The 20947-nt window shown below is 42.3% G+C and overlaps 1 protein-coding gene across 4 annotated transcripts; it reads left to right on the forward strand.

Moving 5' to 3' along the window:
- Nucleotides 1–17964: 17964 nt before the first annotated feature.
- Nucleotides 17965–20947, forward strand: LOC121838660. 4 transcript variants are annotated; one of them, XM_042325824.1, is made up of 4 exons: nucleotides 17965–18167; nucleotides 19160–19492; nucleotides 19701–19823; nucleotides 20588–20947. In XM_042325824.1, the coding sequence occupies exons 1-4, from the start codon at nucleotides 18119–18121 to the stop codon at nucleotides 20788–20790; spliced, it is 708 nt and encodes a 235-aa protein (XP_042181758.1). In that variant the 5' UTR covers nucleotides 17965–18118; the 3' UTR covers nucleotides 20791–20947. The 4 variants fall into 4 exon arrangements, with proteins under 4 accessions (XP_042181758.1, XP_042181759.1, XP_042181760.1 ...); XM_042325825.1 differs by having other exon boundaries at nucleotides 20597–20947; XM_042325826.1 differs by having other exon boundaries at nucleotides 19160–19288.

Here is a 20947-nt window from a genome sequence, read left to right on the forward strand (position 1 = left end):
CAAAAATCTCATAATTAAAATTCCTCAAGCATACAAGTATTTAACACCATTTTAAAGATATAATTCTCATTAATCCAGCCACAGTGTCTGATTTCAAAAAGGATTTACAGCGAAAGCACCACAAACGTTTATATTAGGTCACCACCAAGTCACAGAAAAACACAGCCATTTTCCAACCAAAGAGAGGACTCACAAAAAGCAGAAATAGAGATAAAATTAATCACTTACCTTTGATGATCTTCATCAGATGACACTCATAGGACTTCATGTTACACAATACATGTATGTGTTGTTTGATAAAGTTCATTTTTATATTAAAAAATCTGAGTTTACATTGACGCATTACGTTCAGTAGTTCTAAAACATGCAGTGATTGTGCAGAGAGCCACATATATTTACAGAAATACTCATAATAAACATTGATAAAGATAGACTATTATACATGGAACTTTAGATAAACCTCTCCTTAATGCAACCGCTGTGTCAGATTTCAAAAGATCTTTATGGAGAAAGCAAACCATGCAATAATCTGAGTACAGCCTTTAGACAACAAAGCAGCCAAAAAGATACCCGACATATTGAGTAGTCAACATTACTCAGAAATAGCACTTATATTAGCACAATATTCACTTACCTTTGATTATCTTCATCAGAATGCACTCCCAGGAATCCCAGTTCCACCATTAATGTTTGATTTGTTCGATAATGTCCATCAGTTATGTCCAAATATATTATTTTGTAAGGGCGTTTGATAAACAAATCCAAAAGCGCGTTCAGGTCGCACCGAACGTCTGGACGAAAAGTTGAAAAAGTTCCGTTACAGGCCATAGAAACATGCCAAACCAAGTATGGAATCAATCTTTAGGATATTTTTAACATAAAACTTAATTAATTTTCCAACCGGACAATTCCTTTGTCTGTACAAATGAAGTGGAACGTAGCTACCTTTCACGTGAGCGCGCCAGACCGAGGCTGTGGCACTCTGCCAGACCACTACCTCAAAGAGCCCTTATGAGCCCCTCCTTTAGAGTATAATCCTCAAAACAGGTTCTAAATACTGTTGACATCTAGTGGAATCCTTGGGAAGTGAAACATAACTAATATCACACGGTATCTTCAATAGGGGCTGAGGTGATAACCTACAAACCTCAGATTTCCCACTTCCTGCTTGGATTTTTTTCTCAGTTTTTTGCCTGCCGTATGAGTTCTGTTATACTCACAGACATCATTCAAACAGTTTTAGAAACTTCAGAGTGTTTTCTATCCAGATTTTCTAATTATATGCATATTCTAGCTTTTACAGCTGAGTAGCAGGCAGCTTCATTTGGGCACGTTTTTCATCCAAGCTACCCAATACTGCCCCCTACCCCAAAGAAGTTAAACAGCTTGTCAACACTTCTTACAAAAACAGGTAGTGATGAAGTAAATCTCTCCTCCACTTTGAGCCATGAGAGATTGACATGCATATTATTAATGTTAGCTTTACATTTACATTTAAGGGCCAGACAATCCAGTGTTACTTCAAGCAGTTTAGTCGCCTCAATTTACTCAATTTGCACACTATTCATTGCAAGATTTAGTTGAGGTTTAGTGAATGATTTGTCCTAAATACAATGCTTTTAGCTTTTGAAATATTTAGGACAAACGTATTCCTTGCCACCCATTCTGAAACTAACTGCAGCTTTTTGTTAAGTGTTGCAGTCATTTCAATCGATGTAGTAGCTGATGTGGATAGTGTTGAGTCATCCGCATACATAGGTACATTGGCTATTTGAGCAAGTAAAGTTTTTTTTTACTGGGTCAAATTTATTTATTTATTTTTACTATGGGTAGCGGAATAACTTTTGCTTCTCTCTAGGCCTGAGGGCACACATTTTCTAGTAGGCTTAGATTAACAATATGTCAAATAGGAGAGGCAATATTGTTCGCTATTATCCTCAGTCATTTTCCATCCAAGTTGTCAGACCGCGGGGTCTTGTCATTGTTAATAGACAACAATCATTTTTTCATCTCTTCCACACTCACTTTACGGAATTCAAAATTACAATGCTTGTTTTTCATAATTTGTTCAGTTATGCTTGGATGTGTAGTGTTGGCATTTGTTGCTGGCATGTCATGCATAAGTTTTCTAATCTTGCCAATTAAGAAATCATTAAAGTAGTTGGCAATATAAGTGGGTTTTGTGATAAATGAGCCATCTGATTCAATGAATGTTGGAGCTGAGTTCGCCTTTTTTGCCCAACATTTCATTTAAGGTGTTCCAAAGGTTATTACTATCCATGTTTATGTCATATATCTTTGTTTCATGGTATAGATTCTTCATATTTTTATTCAGTTTAGTCACATGATTTCTCAATTTGCAGTATGTTTGCCAACCGGTTGTGCTGCCAGACTTATTTGCCATTCCTTTTGCAACATCCGTCTCAGCCATACCATTTTTCAATTTCTCGCCAATCCAAGGGGATTTAACATTTCTTCAGTCATTTTCTTAATGGGTGCATGCTTATTCGTAACTGGAATAAGCAATTTCATAAATGTGTCAAGTGCAGCGTCTGGTTGCTCCTCATTGCACCACAGACCAGCAAATCGTTTTTACATCATCAACATAAGAATCACTACAATACGTATCGTATGACCTCTTATACCCCATATTACGCCCACCATTTGGAACTTTGGTTTTCCGATATGTGGCTACTATATTGTGATCACTACATCCAAAGATGTGATACATGATGATGATTTAATTCCTGTGCTGTTTATAGATATTCCTTAATGCAACCGCTGTGTCCGATTTTTTTTTACATTTACGGAATAAGCAAACCATGCAATAATCTGAGACGGCGTTCAGAAAAATAGTCATAATAGCCGCCATGTTGGTGTCAACATAAACAAGAAATTACATGATAAATATTCCCTTACCTTTGATGATCTTCATCAGAAAGTCTCCCAGGAATCCCAGGTCCACAAAAAAATGTTTGTTTTGTTTCGATAATGTCCGTTATTAATGTCCAAATACCTCCTTTTTTTAGCGGGTTTGGTATACATATCCAAACGCTCATTCTGGTCAGCGTTACGTCGTTATCTAGATAGTGACTGTTAGGACTTGGTGGTCAGTAGCAGCTTCCCACAATTATGGAATTTAGGTTAGGCAGATTAACCTGTAGCTATGTTATTTCCACAGTATTTAATATGAGATTTTTTTATAAACTTTAAAGGAATGTGCTTCTGAATATAGACTGCAACACCACCCCATTGATATTTCTGTCCATTCTGTAGATGTTATAACCATGCATTGCTTCCACTGTATTATCAAAGAATTATCTAAGTGAGTTTCAGAATATGAATGTCATCTGTTACTAGCAAGTTTTTGATTTCATGAACCTTGTTTCTTAGGCTACATACAGTGCATTGGAAAGTATTCCAACCCCATTACGTTTTCCACATTATGTTACGTTACAGCCTTATTCTAAAATGGATACGACAGTTTTTCCCCCTCATCAATCTACACACACCATAATGACAAAGCAAAAACAGGTATTTATTACATTTACATTCAGACCCTTTACTCAGTACTTTGTTGAAGCACCTTTGGCAGCGATTAAAGCCACAAGTCTTCTTGGGTATGATGCTACAAGCTTGGAACACCTGTATTTGGGGAGTCTCCCATTCATCTCTGCAGATCCTCTCAAGCTCTGTCAGGTTGTATGGGTAGCATCGCTGCAGAGCTATTTTGAGGTCTCTCCAGAGACATTTGATCGGGTTCAATTTAGGGCTCTGCCTGAGCAACTCAAAGATTTTTGGAGACTGTCCTGAAGCCACTCCTGTGTTGTCTTGGCTGTGTGCTTAGGGTTGCTGTCCTGTTAGAAGGTGAACCTTCGCCTGAGTCTGAGGACCTGAGCGCTCTGGAGCAGGTTTTCACCAATGATCGCTCTCTACTTTGCTACGTTCATCTTTCCTTCGATCCCAATTAGTCTCCAAGTCCCTGCCGCTGAAAAACATCCTCATAGCATGATGCTACCACCACCATGCTTCACCATAGAGATATTGCCAGGTTTCTTCCAGACATTATGCTTGGCATTCAGGCCAAAGAGTAGAATCTTTGTTTCATCAGACCAGAGAATCTTGTTTCTCATGGTCTGAAAGTCTATAGGTGCCTTTTGGCAAACTCCAAGCAGGCTGTGATGTGCCTTTTACTGAGGATTTGCTTCCGTCTGGCCACTACCATAAAGGCCTTATTGGTGGAGTGCTGCAGAGATGGTTGTCCTTCTGGAAAGTTCTTCCATCTCCACAGAGGAACTCTGGAGCTCTTTCAGTGACAGTTTGGTCACCTCCCTGACCAAGGCTCTACTCCACCCGAATGATCTGTTTGGCCTAATAATGACCTCCATCTGAGAAATACGGCCAGCTAGGCTAGCTAGGCTTCTGTGTCTCTCTCCTTACAGGATGAACAAATGAACAAAAAGAGCTCACAATATTGGCAAAATCTGAAAAGCAGAAATATGTTTCCTCCTTTAAATCCACACGAAAGCAATGTCATTGCACATACTGTTGGTCACAGCATCAGTTAATGTTGGTAGCCATACAATGCAGTTCCAGCCAGGTCAGGTTGCAGGGAAAAGGCAACAGGCAGCAGGGAATCCAGCCGCAATTAGTGTGGGAAACCTCTGAGGTCCCAGACACAAGGGTTGGGAAACCTTGATAGCTTGATACTGATAGCTACCAGCTAGGCTAGTAGCTAAGCTACGGTAAACAACTTCAGGCTTTTTGGTCTGGAAGGATCCCAGGACAGATTGTAGCTGTCCCAGCAGCTGAGGCTAACCGCGATGCAGGATCCAAAGTAAAAAAGTATGTAAATAAAACTTTGCAAGGAAACACTGTCGCAACTTTCAAAAACAATAAACTGAGGAGACAAAGATTTCAGGGTGGGTTATTGAGTGTAATAATACCCTACAACAGTGGCCTCCACAACTGTGATAGAGGCAACCACTGGTAAGAGGCATGAAACCTTAGTAACACATCCCAGCCACAGAAAATGATTTACTGCAGTCTCCCTTTATCAGAACATTCAGTGGAAATCTCCTCATGGGCTGGTAGGTTTTATGTTGAAAGCAGATCTTACTGCAGTTCATGTTCATGGATTATATTAATTCACTGATTAGTAAATTTAGGTGTTATACCTTCTCCCTTCTGTCCCCCAGGACCAGTGTTCAATGTGTTTGTTTATTTCCAACTTGCTGAAGTCTTCCTTCTGCTGACAATCTGTCTGGGATCATACTGGTTCTACAAGAAGAAAACTTGTCCTCAAGAACAAGGTCAGTAACACATCATTGCACCTTTGTTTTAATGTATTTTGTTTGATAAGTAAAATATTATTATTCTTAATTCGCTCTCTCTCTCTCTAGCTCACTCTCTCTCGCTCACTCTCTTTTTCTCTCTCTCCAGATGATGGTGAGTAAGCAGAGTGTTTGCAGTCTCTCAGGTGGATCACAGTGGGACTCTAAGAGGGGTGTTGATGTCATGAAAGTTGCCATGGGGACCATGACTGATGACTAATGATGATTTTATACTGCTTATTGCTGTTTTAATTTTAATCAAGCTCAAACTCAAAGCACAGTAATGTATATAGATCTTTTGACACATTTTCATAGTTTCATAATGTTCCTTCAGAACTGCCCTTAACAAAGTAATAATGAATGATCCATGTGATGGTGTTAATTTAATGGATTATAACTCTTGAATTGTATTTTTTTAGTGGTTTTTCAATTGTACATACAGTTACATAAAGGAATGAAAATGCTATTGTGTTTTTGAAAATACATTTTCTTTCGTATTCGAATGTGACCTAAGACCTTCATAAACACAAACACATTTTGTTTGCAATAGCAACTTTGTAGAGTTCAAAAGGCATTTGCACTCAAAACCATGAAAAGGAATAACCCATGAATGACGACATGAATAACATACAGCTGGCGGGTATTAAGCTTTTTTGACAGGATAGAACAGCAACCTGTGGTAAGACAAGGGGTGGCAGTCTGTGCAAATTTGTCAACAACAGCTGGTGCATGTAATCTAAGGAAGTCTCGAGATCATGCTCGCCTGAGGTAGAGTATCTCATCATAAGCTATAGACCACACTATTTACCAAGAGAGTTTTCATCTGTATATTTCGTAGCTGTCAAAATACCACCACAAACCGATGCTGGCACTAAAACCGCACTCAATGAGCTGTATACGGCCATAAGCAAACAGGAAAACTCTCATCCAGATGCGGCTTTCCTAGTGGCCAGGGGCTTTAATGCAGGGAAACTCAAATTCGTGTTACCTCATTTCTACCAGTATGTTAAATGTGCTACCAGAGGGAAAAAAACTCTAGACCACCTTTACTCCACACACAGAGACGCGTACAAAGCTCTCCCTCGCCCTCCATTTGGCAAATATAATCTTAACTCTATCCTCCTGATTCCTGCTTACAAGCAAAAACTAAAGTAGGAAGCATTAGTGACTCGGTCAATAAAAAAGTGGTCAGATGAAGCAGATTCTAAGGTACAGGACTGTTTTGCTAGCACAGACTGGAATATCTTCCGGAATTCTTCCGATGGCATTGTGTAGTACACCACATCAGTCACTGGCTTCATCAATAAGTGCATCGATGACCTTGTCCCACAGTGACCGTACGTACATACGCCAACCAAAGGCCAAAGGATAACAGGCAACACAGCGGTGAGCTGCCCAGTGACACGAGCCTACCAGACTAGCTAAAATACTTATATGCTTGCTTCAAGGAAAGTAACATTGAAGAATGCATGAGAGTATCAGCTGTTCCAGACGACTGGCTCAAACACATTAATAAATAAATATATATATATAGAGAGTGTTTCTCTGACACCAACTCAGTCAGTTCTCAAGTACTAGTTTAACTTAATGCACTTCTCCAAAAAGGAACAACCATCCCTGGTGCAAGAAAGGTTGAGAAACACTGTTACACAACACAGGTCATGTGTTCACTCCGTGGTGGAAAAAGTAGCAAATTGTCACACTTGAGTAAATGTAAAATACCTTAATAGAGCATGATTCAAATAAAAGTGAATGTCACCTAGTAAAATACTACTCGAGTAAAAGTCAAATTATTTGGCTTTAAATATAGTTACGTGTCAAAGTAAATGTAATTGCTAAAATATACTGAAATATCAAAAGTATACATAATTTCCAAGTCCTTATATTAAGCAAACCAGACAGCACCATTTTTTAACGATAGCCAGGGGCACACTCCATCACTCAGATATCATTTCCAAATGAAGCATGTGTGTTTAGTGAGTCTGCCAGATCAGAGGCAGTAGGGATGACCAGGGATGTTATCTTGATAAATGTGTGAATTGGACCATTTTCCTGTCCAGTTAAGCATTCAAAATGTGAAGAGTACATTTGGGGAAAAGTATGGAGTAAGAAGTATATTATTTTCTTGTTGTCAAAAATATAAGTAATAATGTTACGGCCATTAAAAGAAGAGGGAGTGGACTAAAGCGCAGCTTTTTGATTTATTTTCAAAAAACACTTGAACAAAATAACAAAGAGCAAAACGACAACGAACAGTTCTGTCAGGTGTAGAAAAACAAAACAGAAAATAACTACCCACAAACCCAGGTGTGGAAAAGGCTACCTAAGTATGATTCTCAATCAGAGACAACGATAGACGGCTGCCTCTGATTGAGAACCACACCCGACCAAACACAAAGAAATAGAAAACATAGACATAATGAAACTAGAATGCCCACCCTAGTCACACCCTGGCCTAACCAAAATAGAGAATAAACTAATCTCTATGGCCAGGTCGTGACAAATAAAGTACTGTCGTGATGTTGTATTAGTTAATGTGACGACAGTTGCTCATCGAATGATTACAAGTTTCTAATTGCGTGATTAACTGAATCAAGCAATTATTAACTCATTAACCTGGGGCACCATGGGAAAACTAGTTTTTATTGAGTTTCTTTTCCCCAAATTAACTCAAAGAATATCAGTATATCAATTTTACAACAGACGCTAATTAACCAGTTACCTCTACAATCTCGTTCCGAACGTCGTATAGTCTGTGAATCTGCACGGACCCGGGTCTCACCAATGAGTTCGTACCATACAAATCTTAGTTGAATATTTATTTACGAGAAAGCTAAAATGACGATAAAAGATGCACATAGATCAAACACATTATAGGCTATTGATTAGAACTTTGTATAATGGGCTGTCATGCATAGGTGTAATAGGTGGCAGGGAAGTCAGGCGCAGGAGAGTCAAATGGAGTGTAAAATGGAGTCTTTTAATAAAGTCCACGGAGTATGCTCCATAACACTAAATGTACATAAACACACAAACATGGGTACGAGGACCCGACGCGCACCTATACAACAATCACACTACACTGACAATAAAACAATCTCTGACAAAGACATGAGGGGAAACAGAGGGTTAAATACACAACAGGTAATGAATGGGATTGAAAACAGGTGTGTGGGAAGACAAGACAAAACCAATGGAAAATGAAAAAAGGATCAATGATGGCTAGAAGACCGGTGACATTGAACGCCGAGCACCGCCCGAACAAGGAGAGGCAACGACTTCGGCAGAAGTCGTGACACGGGCCAACACACTATGGCGCGTGTTACCCAGAGTGGGGATTTCAAAGAGAGAGAGGAAAAAGAAAGTACACGAGAGAAATATACATTTGGGTGAATTTGTCAGCTATGCTTATTCTAACCCTAGCCTTGCCCCAAACTGCCACTCTTATGGGCCAGAATATTATGATGTAATTACGTGAAGAAGATCTCCGAGGATTCTCTGTGCAGACCGTTCAGGGGACCGTTCAGGCTGCTCGATGACGGCGCACCTCTGTGATCGTCCTCCCGATGTCAGTGTCCCTTTGGCTTAGGAGTCTGTTCCCTCATCCTTGTTCTGGAAGGGGTCTTCTGAGGACAGACAACTCTGTAGCTCAGAGCTCACAGCGTTGGAATGAAAGAGTGTAGATGCCACGATTCGATGGGAGATGGAGGCTAGGTGGTTCGACTTGAATTCACCCGCTTAGACACAGCTACTCATCCATAGCTTGGGTAGAAAAACATTTATTTGTCTTCAAACTTGCGCTGTGTTTTGGTTTCATTGACTTTTTAGACCTTGGCTGCAGCTTGGGTCACGTAGTCTTCCTGTAAATTCTTTACTCACAGGTTTTATACCCTTGGGTCAGAAGTGGGCGTAACCGCCTTTAGGGCAATTCTCTGGGCGTATCAAATTATGAGGCAAGGTCTAGATTTGAATTCAAATCCAATTTTAGACAACTAACTTCACATTTCATCGTTACCAAAACATTCCCTTTGATTTGTACATTTTCCACACAACGTATAAACGTCAAACATTTACTATGAAAACGCTTCACTTTACAATGTTTTCGTAATAACGTCATCTATTAACCTTTAATAACAAAACAAAAATGACATACATTTTCATATTCCATCTATCGTCATGACCACCATTGTGGCTGACGGAAACCATTGTTCCAGGTCCCCTTATTTCATGTTTAATGGGTGTCGTGGGTGTGGAGTCAAATGCAGGAAACAGAATTTCAATGCTGTGCGTCTTTTTAATAGCGCTTAACACACCACAGGGTGCTCACAAAAGTAACGTTCCAAACACAACAGAGCCGAAGGTTACAATGAAATAATCCCGCACAACAACCAGGCGGGCCGGCTGTCTAATAAAGACAAACTAATTAACCCTACACAGGTGCTACCACTAAACATACAAGGAGGGGGAGGAAAAAACAATCAGTGGCAGCTAATAGGCCGGTGACGACGACCGCCGAGCGCCACCCGCCCGGGAAAAGGAAACACCCTCGGTCGGACTCGTGACAGTACCCCCCTGACGCGCGGCTCCCGCAGCGCGCCGACACCGGCCTCGAGGTCGCCCGGAGGACGAGGTGCAGGGCGATCCGGATGGAGGCGATGGAAATCCTTCAACATGGAGGGATCCAAGATGTCTCCCACCGGTACCCAGCACCTCTCCTCCGGACCGTACCCCTCCCAGTCCACGAGGTACTGCAGGCCCCTCACCCGGCGCCTTGAGTCCAGAATGGCCCGGATCGTGTACGCCGGGGTCCCCTCGATGTCCAGAGGGGGAGGGACCTCCGGTACCTCACTGTCCTGCAGGGGACCAGCCACCACCGGCCTGAGGAGAGACACATGAAACGAGGGGTTAATACGATAATAGGAAGGAGTTGTAATCGATAACACACCTCGTTTATTCTCCTCAGGACTTTAAAGGGCCCTACACACTGCGGACCCAGCTTCCGGCAGGGCAAGCGGAGAGGTAGGTTTCGGGTCGAGAGCCAGACCCTGTCCCCCGGTACAAACACGGGGGCCTCACTGCGGTGGCGGTCAGCACTCCTCTTCTGCCGTCCACTCGCTTGTCGTAGAGAGTCCTGGACGGCCCTCCAGGTCTCCTTGGAGCGCTGTACCCATTCCTCCACCGCAGGAGCCTCGGTCTGGCTCGGATGCCATGGTGCCAGGACCGGCTGGTACCCCAACACACACTGAAAAGGGGACACGTTAGTAGAGGAGTGGCGTAGTGAGTTCTGAGCCATTTCAGCCCAGGGAATGTATCGTGCCCACTCCCCTGGCCGATCCTGGCAATACGACCGCAGAAACCTGCCCACCTCCTGGTTCACTCTCTCCACCTGCCCATTACTCTCGGGGTGATAACCGGAGGTCAGGCTGACGGAGACCCCCAAGCGTTCCATGAACGCTCTCCATACCCGAGACGTGAATTGGGGGCCCCGATCAGAAACGATGTCCTCCGGCACCCCGTAGTGCCGAAAGACATGGGTGAATAACGCCTCCGCAGTCTGTAGGGCTGTAGGGATACCGGGCAACGGGAGGAGACGGCAGGACTTAGAGAACCGATCCACAATCACTAGAACCGTGGTGTTCCCCTGAGACGGCGGAAGATCGGTCAGGAAATCTATGGACAGATGTGACCATGGCCGCTGTGGAACGGGGAGGGGTTGTAGCTTCCCTCTAGGAAGGTGCCTAGGAGCCTTACTCTGAGCGCACACTGAACAGGAGGAGACATAACCCTTAACGTCTTTAGCCAACGTAGGCCACCAATACCTCCCCCGAAGGCTCCCCACTGTCCTCGTCACCCCAGGGTGACCCGAGGAGGGTAGGACGTGAGCCCACCGAATCAGTTTGTCCCGAACACCAAGCGGCACGTACCTTCGCCCCGCTGGACACTGAGGAGGCGCGGGTTCAGCCCGTAACGCCCGCTCGATGTCCGAGTCCACCTCCCATACCACTGGGGCTACCAACTTTGAGGCGGGAAGGATGGGAGTTGGTTCGGTGGACCCATCCTCCGTGTCGTAAAGGCGGGACAGTGCGTCAGCCTTTACGTTCTGGGAGCCCGGTCTATAAGACAAAGTAAACCGGAACCGGGTGAAGAAGATGGCCCACCTTGCCTGACGTGGGTTAAGTCTCCTAGCTGCCCGAATATACTCCAGATTCTGGTGGTCGGTCCAGATGAGAAAGGGGTGCTTAGCCCCCTCAAGCCAGTGTCTCCACACCTTCAGTGCCTTAACCACCGCTAGCAACTCCCGGTCCCCCACATCATAGTTACGCTCCGCTGGGCTGAGCTTCCTTGAGAAGAAAGCGCAGGGGCAGAGTTTTGGTGGCGTACCCGAGCGCTGTGATAGCACGGCACCCACCCCAGCCTCGGACGCGTCCACCTCCACTATGAATGCTAGAGAGGGGTCCGGATGCGCCAACACGGGCGCCTCAGTGAACAGCGCCTTCAACCTGTTGAATGCTCCGTCCGCCTCGGCTGACCACTGCAAACGCACCGGGCCACCCTTCAGCAGTGAGGTAATGGGAGCCGCTACCTGGCCAAAACCCCGGATAAACCTCCGGTAGTAGTTGGCAAAACCCAAAAACCGCTGCACCTCCTTTACCGTGGTCGGAGTCGGCCAATTACGCACGGCACTAATGCGGTCACCCTCCATCACTACCCCGAGGTGGAAATGCGATATCCCAGAAAAGAGACGGCTCGTTTAGAGAACACGCATTTCTCAGCCTTGACGTATAGGTCATGCTCCAGCAGTCTACCAAGCACTTTGCGCACCAGAGACACATGCGCGGTGTGAGTAGCCGAGTAGATCAGAATGTCATCGATATAAACAACCACTCCCTGCCCGCACAGGTCCCTGAGAATCTCGTCTACAAAGGATTGGAAAACGGCTGGAGCATTTTTTAACCCATACGGCATGACGAGGTACTCATAGTGGCCTGATGTAGTACTAAATGCGGTTTTCCACTCGTCTCCCTTCCGAATACGCACCAGACTATACGCGCTCCTGAGATCCAGTTTTGTGAAGAACTGCGCTCCGTGGAACGATTCCACCGCCGTAGCGATGAGAGGTAGAGGGTAACTATACCCCACTGTGATGGCGTTTAGACCTCTATAATCGATACACGGATGCAAACCTCCCTCCTTTTTCCTCACAAAAAAAGAAACTCGAGGAGATGGGTGAAATGGAGGGCCGAATGTACCCCTGTCCCAGCGACTCCGTGACATATGTCTCCATTGCCAACGTCTCCTCCTGGGACAGCGGGTACACGTGACTCTTGGGAAGCGCAGCGTCTACCTGGAGATCTATCGTACAATCCCTTCCCGGTCGATAAGGTGGTAATTTAGTCGCTTTCACTTTACTGAAAGCGATTGCCAAATCGGCATACTCGGGGGGGAATGCACACCGTGGAACCCTGGTCTGGACTCTCCACCGACGTGGCACCGATGGAAACTCCCAAACACCTTCCAGAACACTCCTCTGACCACCCCTGGAGAACCCCCTGTCTCCACGAAATTTTAGGATTGTGCCGGGCCAACCAGGGAGTCCCCAGCACCACTGGAAACGCAGGCGAATCAATAATAAAGAAACTGATACGCTCCCTATGATTCCCCTGCGTCACCATGTCCAGTGGGACCGTGGTCTCCCTGACCATCCCTGACCCTAATGGCCGGCTATCTAGGGAGTGCACGGGAAGGGAGAATCTATCGGCACCAGCGGAACCCCTAACTTAAGGGCGAGTCCGCGATCCATAAAGTTCCCAGCTGCGCCTGAATCGACTAGCGCCCTATGCTGGGAAGAGGGAAAAAGTGAAGGAAAAAGTTAAGACAAACATGTGGCCAACAAGGGGTTCTGGGTGAGTTTGATGCTGACTCACCTGGGGTCAAAAACCCCCACATCTTCAGACCCTAGATCTCTCCTCCTCTGTTGGGGTTGAGAGATAATCTGTAGGGTTGTGGTCTCCTGTAACCTGACCTGATCAGGACAGTCATGACAGTACAGATACCCCAAAACATTACACCACTGTGTTGACTGTGAGCATTCTAATTTTTTATATAACTAGGCAAGTCAGTTAAGAACAAATTCTTATTTACAATGACCTAGGAACAGTGGGTTAACTGCCTTGTTCAGGGGCAGAACAATTTGGGAATCAACCTTTCGGTTACTGACCCAATGCTCTAACCACCGGTAGCCACCTGCAGCACTGATGTGGAAATACATTTATTCCATTAAAAAGTCAAGTTGTGTTTTAATAGACCTTTAGTTTGTGAACTGAATTAACGTTGAAGGCCACAGAAAATGTTACGGCAGGTCAAATATGTTCCCCTGGATGCTATTGTTAATGAAGGGATGATGCCTCTATATGTTTGCCTGGTTCCATTCTTTATATGCCATGTAGACACCTCTTCTGTCATTGTACTGCTATCATTGTGGGGCCAGCGACCTGTTGTGACAGATTAATCAACATGCATGCTGTGTATGGACCTCTAATGATGGTAGTGGGACTGTCTTGTTGTAAGCAAAATCATTTATTCAGTATCTTACAGATATTAGAATTGTATCTTCATCTTATGACTAAAATCAGTGATAAACAATCATTAATTAAAAAGAAGTTTGTTAATGATTTTACTTGTAAAATGATCATATTGGTCACAAGGTCCATAAGTGAAAGTATGAAAGAGGTTCTGTTGAGAACGTTATAATTTTCACTCTATCCTCAATGGCAGAATGGTTCAAACTGTTTTCTAAAGTTTTCTAATTTTTTGCATCCAATAAGAAACCCAATTCAACAAGGTTTGAGCCCCACAAAGTGCTATATCCATTATAGTATATAACATATATCCAGTCCATTATAAAGTCATGTTATTGTGTCTAGCCAACAGCTGTAACGCAAAAGGAATCAGTTGCAGCCTGTCAAAAACACAAGTCACAAACCACGTTTAGGGAAACACTGCTGGTCCTCTCTTTTTCACCTCTTATTTCTCTGACATCCCCTCCTCTCAAATTCCTGTCTTTCTATTTCTCTCTCTTACTTGTTCGTTACTTTTTCAAATGATAACAATCTAAAATGGAGTGAAAGAGCCTACTAATTGTGTAGAAGAAGGTAGTGTCTTCATGTCAGTGTTGGACAGCAGTGTGTGAGAGCTGACCACTGCCCTGACACAACAAATGGGGTGTTATGTTCTCAGGTGCCAACATATCTTCATCACACTTAAAAGTAGCCTCACTTAACACGTTTTCCTTCTTCACTGATATAATCACACAAAAGACATGTAGCCAGCCTGGCTGTTTAAATTAAGAAGTGAAACTCTGAGGCTCTTCCTCTTTCCTCTGAGTCATAACCTATGAATCGGTTTATGTCAAAATTACACTCTTAGAAAATAGAGGACTGATAAAAAATGTAAGATTTTGTATAAGTACAGTAGGTTCCTTTGCTAAGTTGCTGCTTTTGAAGAGACATGAGGCTGTGTTTTGACTTTTTGTGATGTTAGCAGGAGTCTCATGCTAATTTTATTCTTTATTTGGGTTCCTATGTAGTTGTCCTTTTATTGCATTGAAAAGACTAGGCTAAATCGTTGTTTAATGTTTAGTGTCCCCCAATCATAGCAGATATATTATTGGTGTATAGAAGACAAATTTATGACAAAAGCCATTCATACTAATGCCATACCAGAGAAGATCATGTTAATGTCCATTTCTTGTTTCTACTTTATTTCTCTCTTTATACATTTAGAGCATTGTAATGTTATACCTTTATATTATTAGCAAGTTCACTCATTATTAGCCACAGAATGCGATAATTAGATTATAAAGAATTATACCAGTTGTGTCAGAATTGTGATAACCTTGTCACTCTATCCTCAGGCATGGAGACCCACTGTGATCTTGGTAGAGAGTATGGATCTCAGTGTTATGAAGCACTGGGAGGAACTGTCTCTCTCCAGATGATGACTGATGCCATGGGATCTGAACTCATATTAAGAAAAAAAACACTGGTGTAACTACAGAAATACTCAAATGTACAAACCATGTAGTGATAATCTATGATTCCATTAAAGCCAGAGCATCCTTCCTGATTCTCCTGAATACCTCTTAGAAATATTTGTTTAATTAGATATGGGAGCCAAAACAGTGCAACTGTTTATTAATTGTGACTCTCTCTCTCTCTCTCTTTCTCCCCCATGACGATTAGCACGTGCTCCAACGGGTATATTTCACTGGCCATCCCCAAAGCCAAGTCTTTTGGCTGCCTTTCCTTCCAGTTCTTTGCTGCCAATGACTGGAACGAATTGCAAAAATCCCTGAAACTGGAGTCTTATATCTCTCTCACTAACTTTAAGGATCATCTGTCAGAGCAGCTTACCAATCATTCCACCTGTACATAGCCCATCTGTAAATAGCCCACCCAACTACCTCACCCCCATACTTTATTTGTTTTGCTCCTTTGCACACTAGTATCTCTACTTGCACATTCATCTTCTGCACATCTATCACTCCAATGTTAATGCTAAATTGTAAATATTTCGCCACTATGGCCTATTTATTGCCTTACCTCCCTAATCTTACTACATTTACACACACTGTATATAGATTTTTCTATTGTGTTATTGACTGTACGTTTGTTTATCCCATGTGTAACTCTGTGTTGTTTGTGTCGCACTGCTTTGCTTTATCTTGGCCAGGTTGTAAATGAGAACTTGTTCTCAACTGGCCTACCTGGTTAAATAAAGTTGAAATAATTTTTTGTTTGTTTAAATGATTGGCTCCCCAAATGAAGGGTACCAGTGGACTCCGAGGAGGCCAAGCTGTGAAATACAGATAGCTTAGTGTTTGAAATATTGGCGGTTGAAGATATAAATGCAACTTTTCTAAAAAAGTATTAAAGTGCTACAACAGGCATACTGTCACATTCGTCATATTGATGAGACCAAGGCGCAGCGTGATAAGCATACATTCTTCTTTTAATGAAGGAAAAACACTAAACAAACTAACAAAACGACCGTGACGCTTTATAACACAAGTGCTGACAGGCAACTACACATAGACAATAACCAACAAAACCAAAATGGCAACCTAAATAGGATCCCCAATCAGAGACAACGATAAACAGCTGTCTCTGATTGGGAACCAATTCAGGCCACCATAGACCTACATTTACCTAGACAATATCAAAACCCTATAGGTATACAAAAAACTCACATACGCATACCACCCTCGTCACACCCTGACCTAACCAAAATAATAAAGAAAACAAAGATAACTTAGGTCAGGGCGTGACACATACTCTGTTATATTGCTAAAATATTAAGATTTCTGAAAGGGAAACACTTTAACTAATTGTAATTTTATATAGTCTTTATTCATAAAATATTGTTTTTTATAACCAGAATAGGCTACTTTATTGAAAATAGGTTGAAAACAAACAAGCAATTCCTTTTTAATTGCTTTTTATAATAATAACTGCTTTTTCACCTAAATACATGTTCATATCACAAATGCAGCTGACAGTACTATCCTGTTTCTGGTGGTATACATTCTCTTTATGACATAGTATTTATGATAGTCATTATGGTATTGCCCTGTAGTGGCATAAAGATGGTCCAGCCTGTTTATGGTGTGTAGTCAACTCCTCTCTGTGTTTCTCCTTTGCCATTCCAAATGTCTCATTTAGAGTTAAAGTTAGTTAGAAACAGTTATTAAAGTATCACTCCACAGTGAACCAATCAACAAACAAAAAACAATCCTGGTCAAACACATTTTCTATTGGCGTCATCTATAATTCATGACATCTATACATTATTGGAATCAGTTATTTTACATTACATCATATGTTGCATAAACAAAAAAACAACAAAGTAGCCTTCTCTGACACCAGGTAGCCTTGAAGTCAGAGCGTTGGCCCAGTAACTGAAAGGTCGGTGGCCCGACAATGATAGCAGTGCAATGACAGAAGAGGTGGCTACAGAGCATATAAAGAATGGAACCAGGCTAACATATAGAGGCATCAACCCATTTCTTTGACAAAGGCATTTACGGGGAACATATCTGACCTGTCCACAACATTTTCTGTGGCCCTCACAGTTAATTCATTTCACAAACTAAAGGTCTATGAAAACACACTCTCACCTTGATGTTCTATGTTTAAAATGTTTCCCCACACAAGGCCACCATTAGGAGGTTCACATTGAACACGTGACCTGTGTGGTGTAACATTGTTTCTCAACCTTTCTTGCGACAGTTAAACTAGCACTTGAGACTAGCAACAGACACAGCTGTATAAAGGGCATAGTGTTTACTAAATAACTTACAGTATAGATTTGACATGGACCTACCACAGGGCTCGGTCTGAAATACAAAGTCCTCAAAGACTGTGTGACAATTTCTTCTGTATCACATTTCCTCTTTTAGCTCTCAAAGCAAATCTTGTCTCAAGATCTCTTGTTCACTTGTGTGTGTGGTGTATCTTACTTCTTGTTGTATCTTATTTAATGCCTTATTGTTTATAACATAGTCATGCATTTGTCTGTGAAATAAAGAAGTGAGATCAAGACTGTGTTCAAACACTTCCTTTTCATCCCTGAAGTGACACAATCTATCGTGTGTTTTGCTCAAACATCCCAGTCACATGATGTGGAAGGTTGATTGAGTTTGGCATCTGAGTTTGGGATTTGTGTCGTGAATCTATAGTTGCCAACATATATAACACATATCAGTGGTTGGCCCTTGTGAAGACAACATGCTTGTGGTGTTTGGACTCCTGGTGATGTTAACTGGACTCTCTAATGGTAAGAGGCTACAGTTGTTTGTCTATGGAGGTCATGTATGTTCTAATAATAAGGCAGTGTTATAAAGGGTAACTGAATAATTACAGCAGAGTACAATGCTGTGTTATAATGAGGAGAAAAGAAACAGACATAAATCAGTGTAATAGGCCTATCACAGTGCACATCATGTTTGATGGCTTTAATACCTCACAAGCAAGCTTATTTACAGCAGCAACCTGGGGAACAGTTACAGGGTAGAGCAGGAGGGATGAATGAGCCAATTGGAAGCTGGGGATGATTAGGTGGCCATGATGGTAAGGCCCAGATTGGGAATTTAGTCAGGACACTGAGATTAGCACTGCTACCCTTACGATAAGTGCCATGGGATCTTTAGTGACAACAAAAATCAGGACACTTGTTTCATGTCCCATCCGAAAGACAGCTTCCTACACAGGGCAATGTCCCCAATCACTGCCCTGGTGCACTGGGATATGTATATAAAAATAGACTAGAGGACAAGGTGCATCCTACTGGCCCTCTACCACCATTTCCAGCAGCATCTGGTCTCCCATCCAGGCACCAACTGTAATGTGGTCTGTGTGTAGCTTGTGTAGAGGAGTCAGGCGCAGGACAGCAGATAAACGTAATTTACTCAAAATAGACAAATATAATACAAAAACACACAACGGACCGTCTTACATACAAACAATTACTCACAAACAAACATTGGGGAACGGAGGGTTAAATACTGAACAAGTAATTGGGGGATTGAAACCAGGTGTGTAAGACAAAGACAAAACAAATAGAAAATGAAAAGTGGATCGGCGACCACCAAATGAGGAGAGGGACCGACTTTGGCGAAAGTCGTGACACCACCCTGCTTAGCTTTAGAGGCAAGCCAGCAGTGAGATGCTGGCAATTCATGTCACAAAATAACATTTTATTAGAGTTTCAGATGAAGAATAACAGTAATCATTATCAACAAAAGTGTCCTTTTCTCCTTCTTTCCTCAGGCACAGAGGAGAAATCCTGTGATGCTAGACAGAACATGTCATGTCATGGAGCTCTGGGAGAAACTGTCTATCTTCAGCTGATGAATAATGCCACAGGGTCTGAACTAATATTCAAAAAAGACCCCACTGGTGCGAGTATAAAGATATTCACAATGAAAAACAACACAGTGATAATCCATGACTCCATTAAAGCTAGATCAGAGTTCTTTATCAACATCGGAACATTTAGGATATCTAACACAGAAAAGAGTGATTCTGGTGAATATGTCTTAGAAATCTATTATTCAAATGGAACACATTTGAGCACAGGAGGAGTACAACTGATAATTGGAGGTGAGGAGCTAAAAAGTTAATGTCTCTTAGCCAAATAAGAATCTTCCAAAGAAGCTAAAGGCTTCTTGAATGTTGACATGCATTTGTGAGGGTCTGTGTCAAACATGGACTAATGATAAATATATGAACAAATGTTTTTGGGGTGTAAAATGCTCCTTTGACAGCTTACATACATTAACCCTCATGCTTCTCCCTCATTTCTCTCCAGCTTATCATGCAGGAGAATCTTATGGGACTGTCATAGGCTCACTAGTAGCTGTGGTCCTGGTCCTAACCGTGGTGGTGGGACCTTACTGTATTCACAAGAGGAGGACACCTTCACAGATTCCAGGTCAGTCGTGTGACAGATCTAAAAAACAAAGAGTACTATGTACAGTACACCGATTGATACCACATTCAGTCAGCTCATGTGACTGTTGTTTCAGTGTTATTGCTCACTTTAGAACTTTTATGTGGGCTTTTCTACTTCACATAGTGTTGGCCTAGATACGTTTCAATAGGGCTATTTCCAGATCTACAGATAGGCCAAGTGCATGTGAACTATGTGAATCTATGTGAATCAACATTAATGCTTAATGCCCCAATGCAGCTGTTTTTATATCAATATCAAATCATTTCTGGGTAACAATTAAGTACCTTACTCTAATAGATTGCTATTCAAATGGGCAAAAATAGCATTTTAGCAAACATTTTCCTAGGTCTGTCTGGGACTGGTCTAAGTGGGAAGTGGACAACTGAAAACTAGCTGTTATTGGCAGAGAGGATTGGAAGTCTTTTGTTATTGGTCTATTAACTAATTTACCACATGGTGAGGTCACCATGGAAAGCCGAAACTCCTTCCCAAGCAAACCTGCAGAATAGAAGGTCATGTGCAGATTGTATTGTCAACCAACAACTATCAGGAAATTATGTTGTCATACTTTTACAGTGTTATATTCATCAGCTGTTGTACAATATGATATAAAACACAGCAAACACATTATTTGGACTGCACTGGGCCATTAAGTAGGCTTTTGACCCTCAAAGTGTAATTGTCTACAAATGATCTGTGCAGTAGTCAATTCCCCTCCAAACACTCATGTCACATCTCCCGAGTCCCCACAGATGCTGATGAGAGTCCAGAACTGGAATATGCTGACATCAATATTCTAAAGAAGATGGAGAAACACAGGGAGGTTCCAGAGGATGTGGAGTATGGACAGGTTGTAGTATTGAAGGGTTCCAGACCAACCACAGAGAGAGACAGACCTGAGGGGCGGGAGGAGACTGTGTATGCTGGAATACAGCTTGACCAATGAGAGAGATTCTTGTGAAGGGTTGATATTTAGACAGAACATTAAAGCTCTGTTGCTTCTTTTGTTACTGTAACTATTAGTATCTAACGGTCCCATATTTCTGTACACATTTACATGAAATGTAAATGAACAACCCAACAACTAAACTGTATACACTGGC

This window comes from Oncorhynchus tshawytscha, linkage group LG08, assembly GCF_018296145.1.
Source record: "Oncorhynchus tshawytscha isolate Ot180627B linkage group LG08, Otsh_v2.0, whole genome shotgun sequence".
NCBI classification, from domain to species: domain Eukaryota; kingdom Metazoa; phylum Chordata; class Actinopteri; order Salmoniformes; family Salmonidae; genus Oncorhynchus; species Oncorhynchus tshawytscha.

Excerpts from the sequence above, each read along its gene's own strand:
- LOC121838660 (XM_042325824.1), top strand. The coding sequence starts at position 18,119 with ATGCTTGTGGTGTTTGGACTCCTGGTGATGTTAACTGGACTCTCTAAT. Across the intron at positions 18,168-19,159 it reads GTTAACTGGACTCTCTAATG|GCACAGAGGAGAAATCCTGT; the intron begins GTAAGAGGCTAC and ends TTCTTTCCTCAG. Across the intron at positions 19,824-20,587 it reads GACACCTTCACAGATTCCAG|TCCCCACAGATGCTGATGAG; the intron begins GTCAGTCGTGTG and ends ACATCTCCCGAG.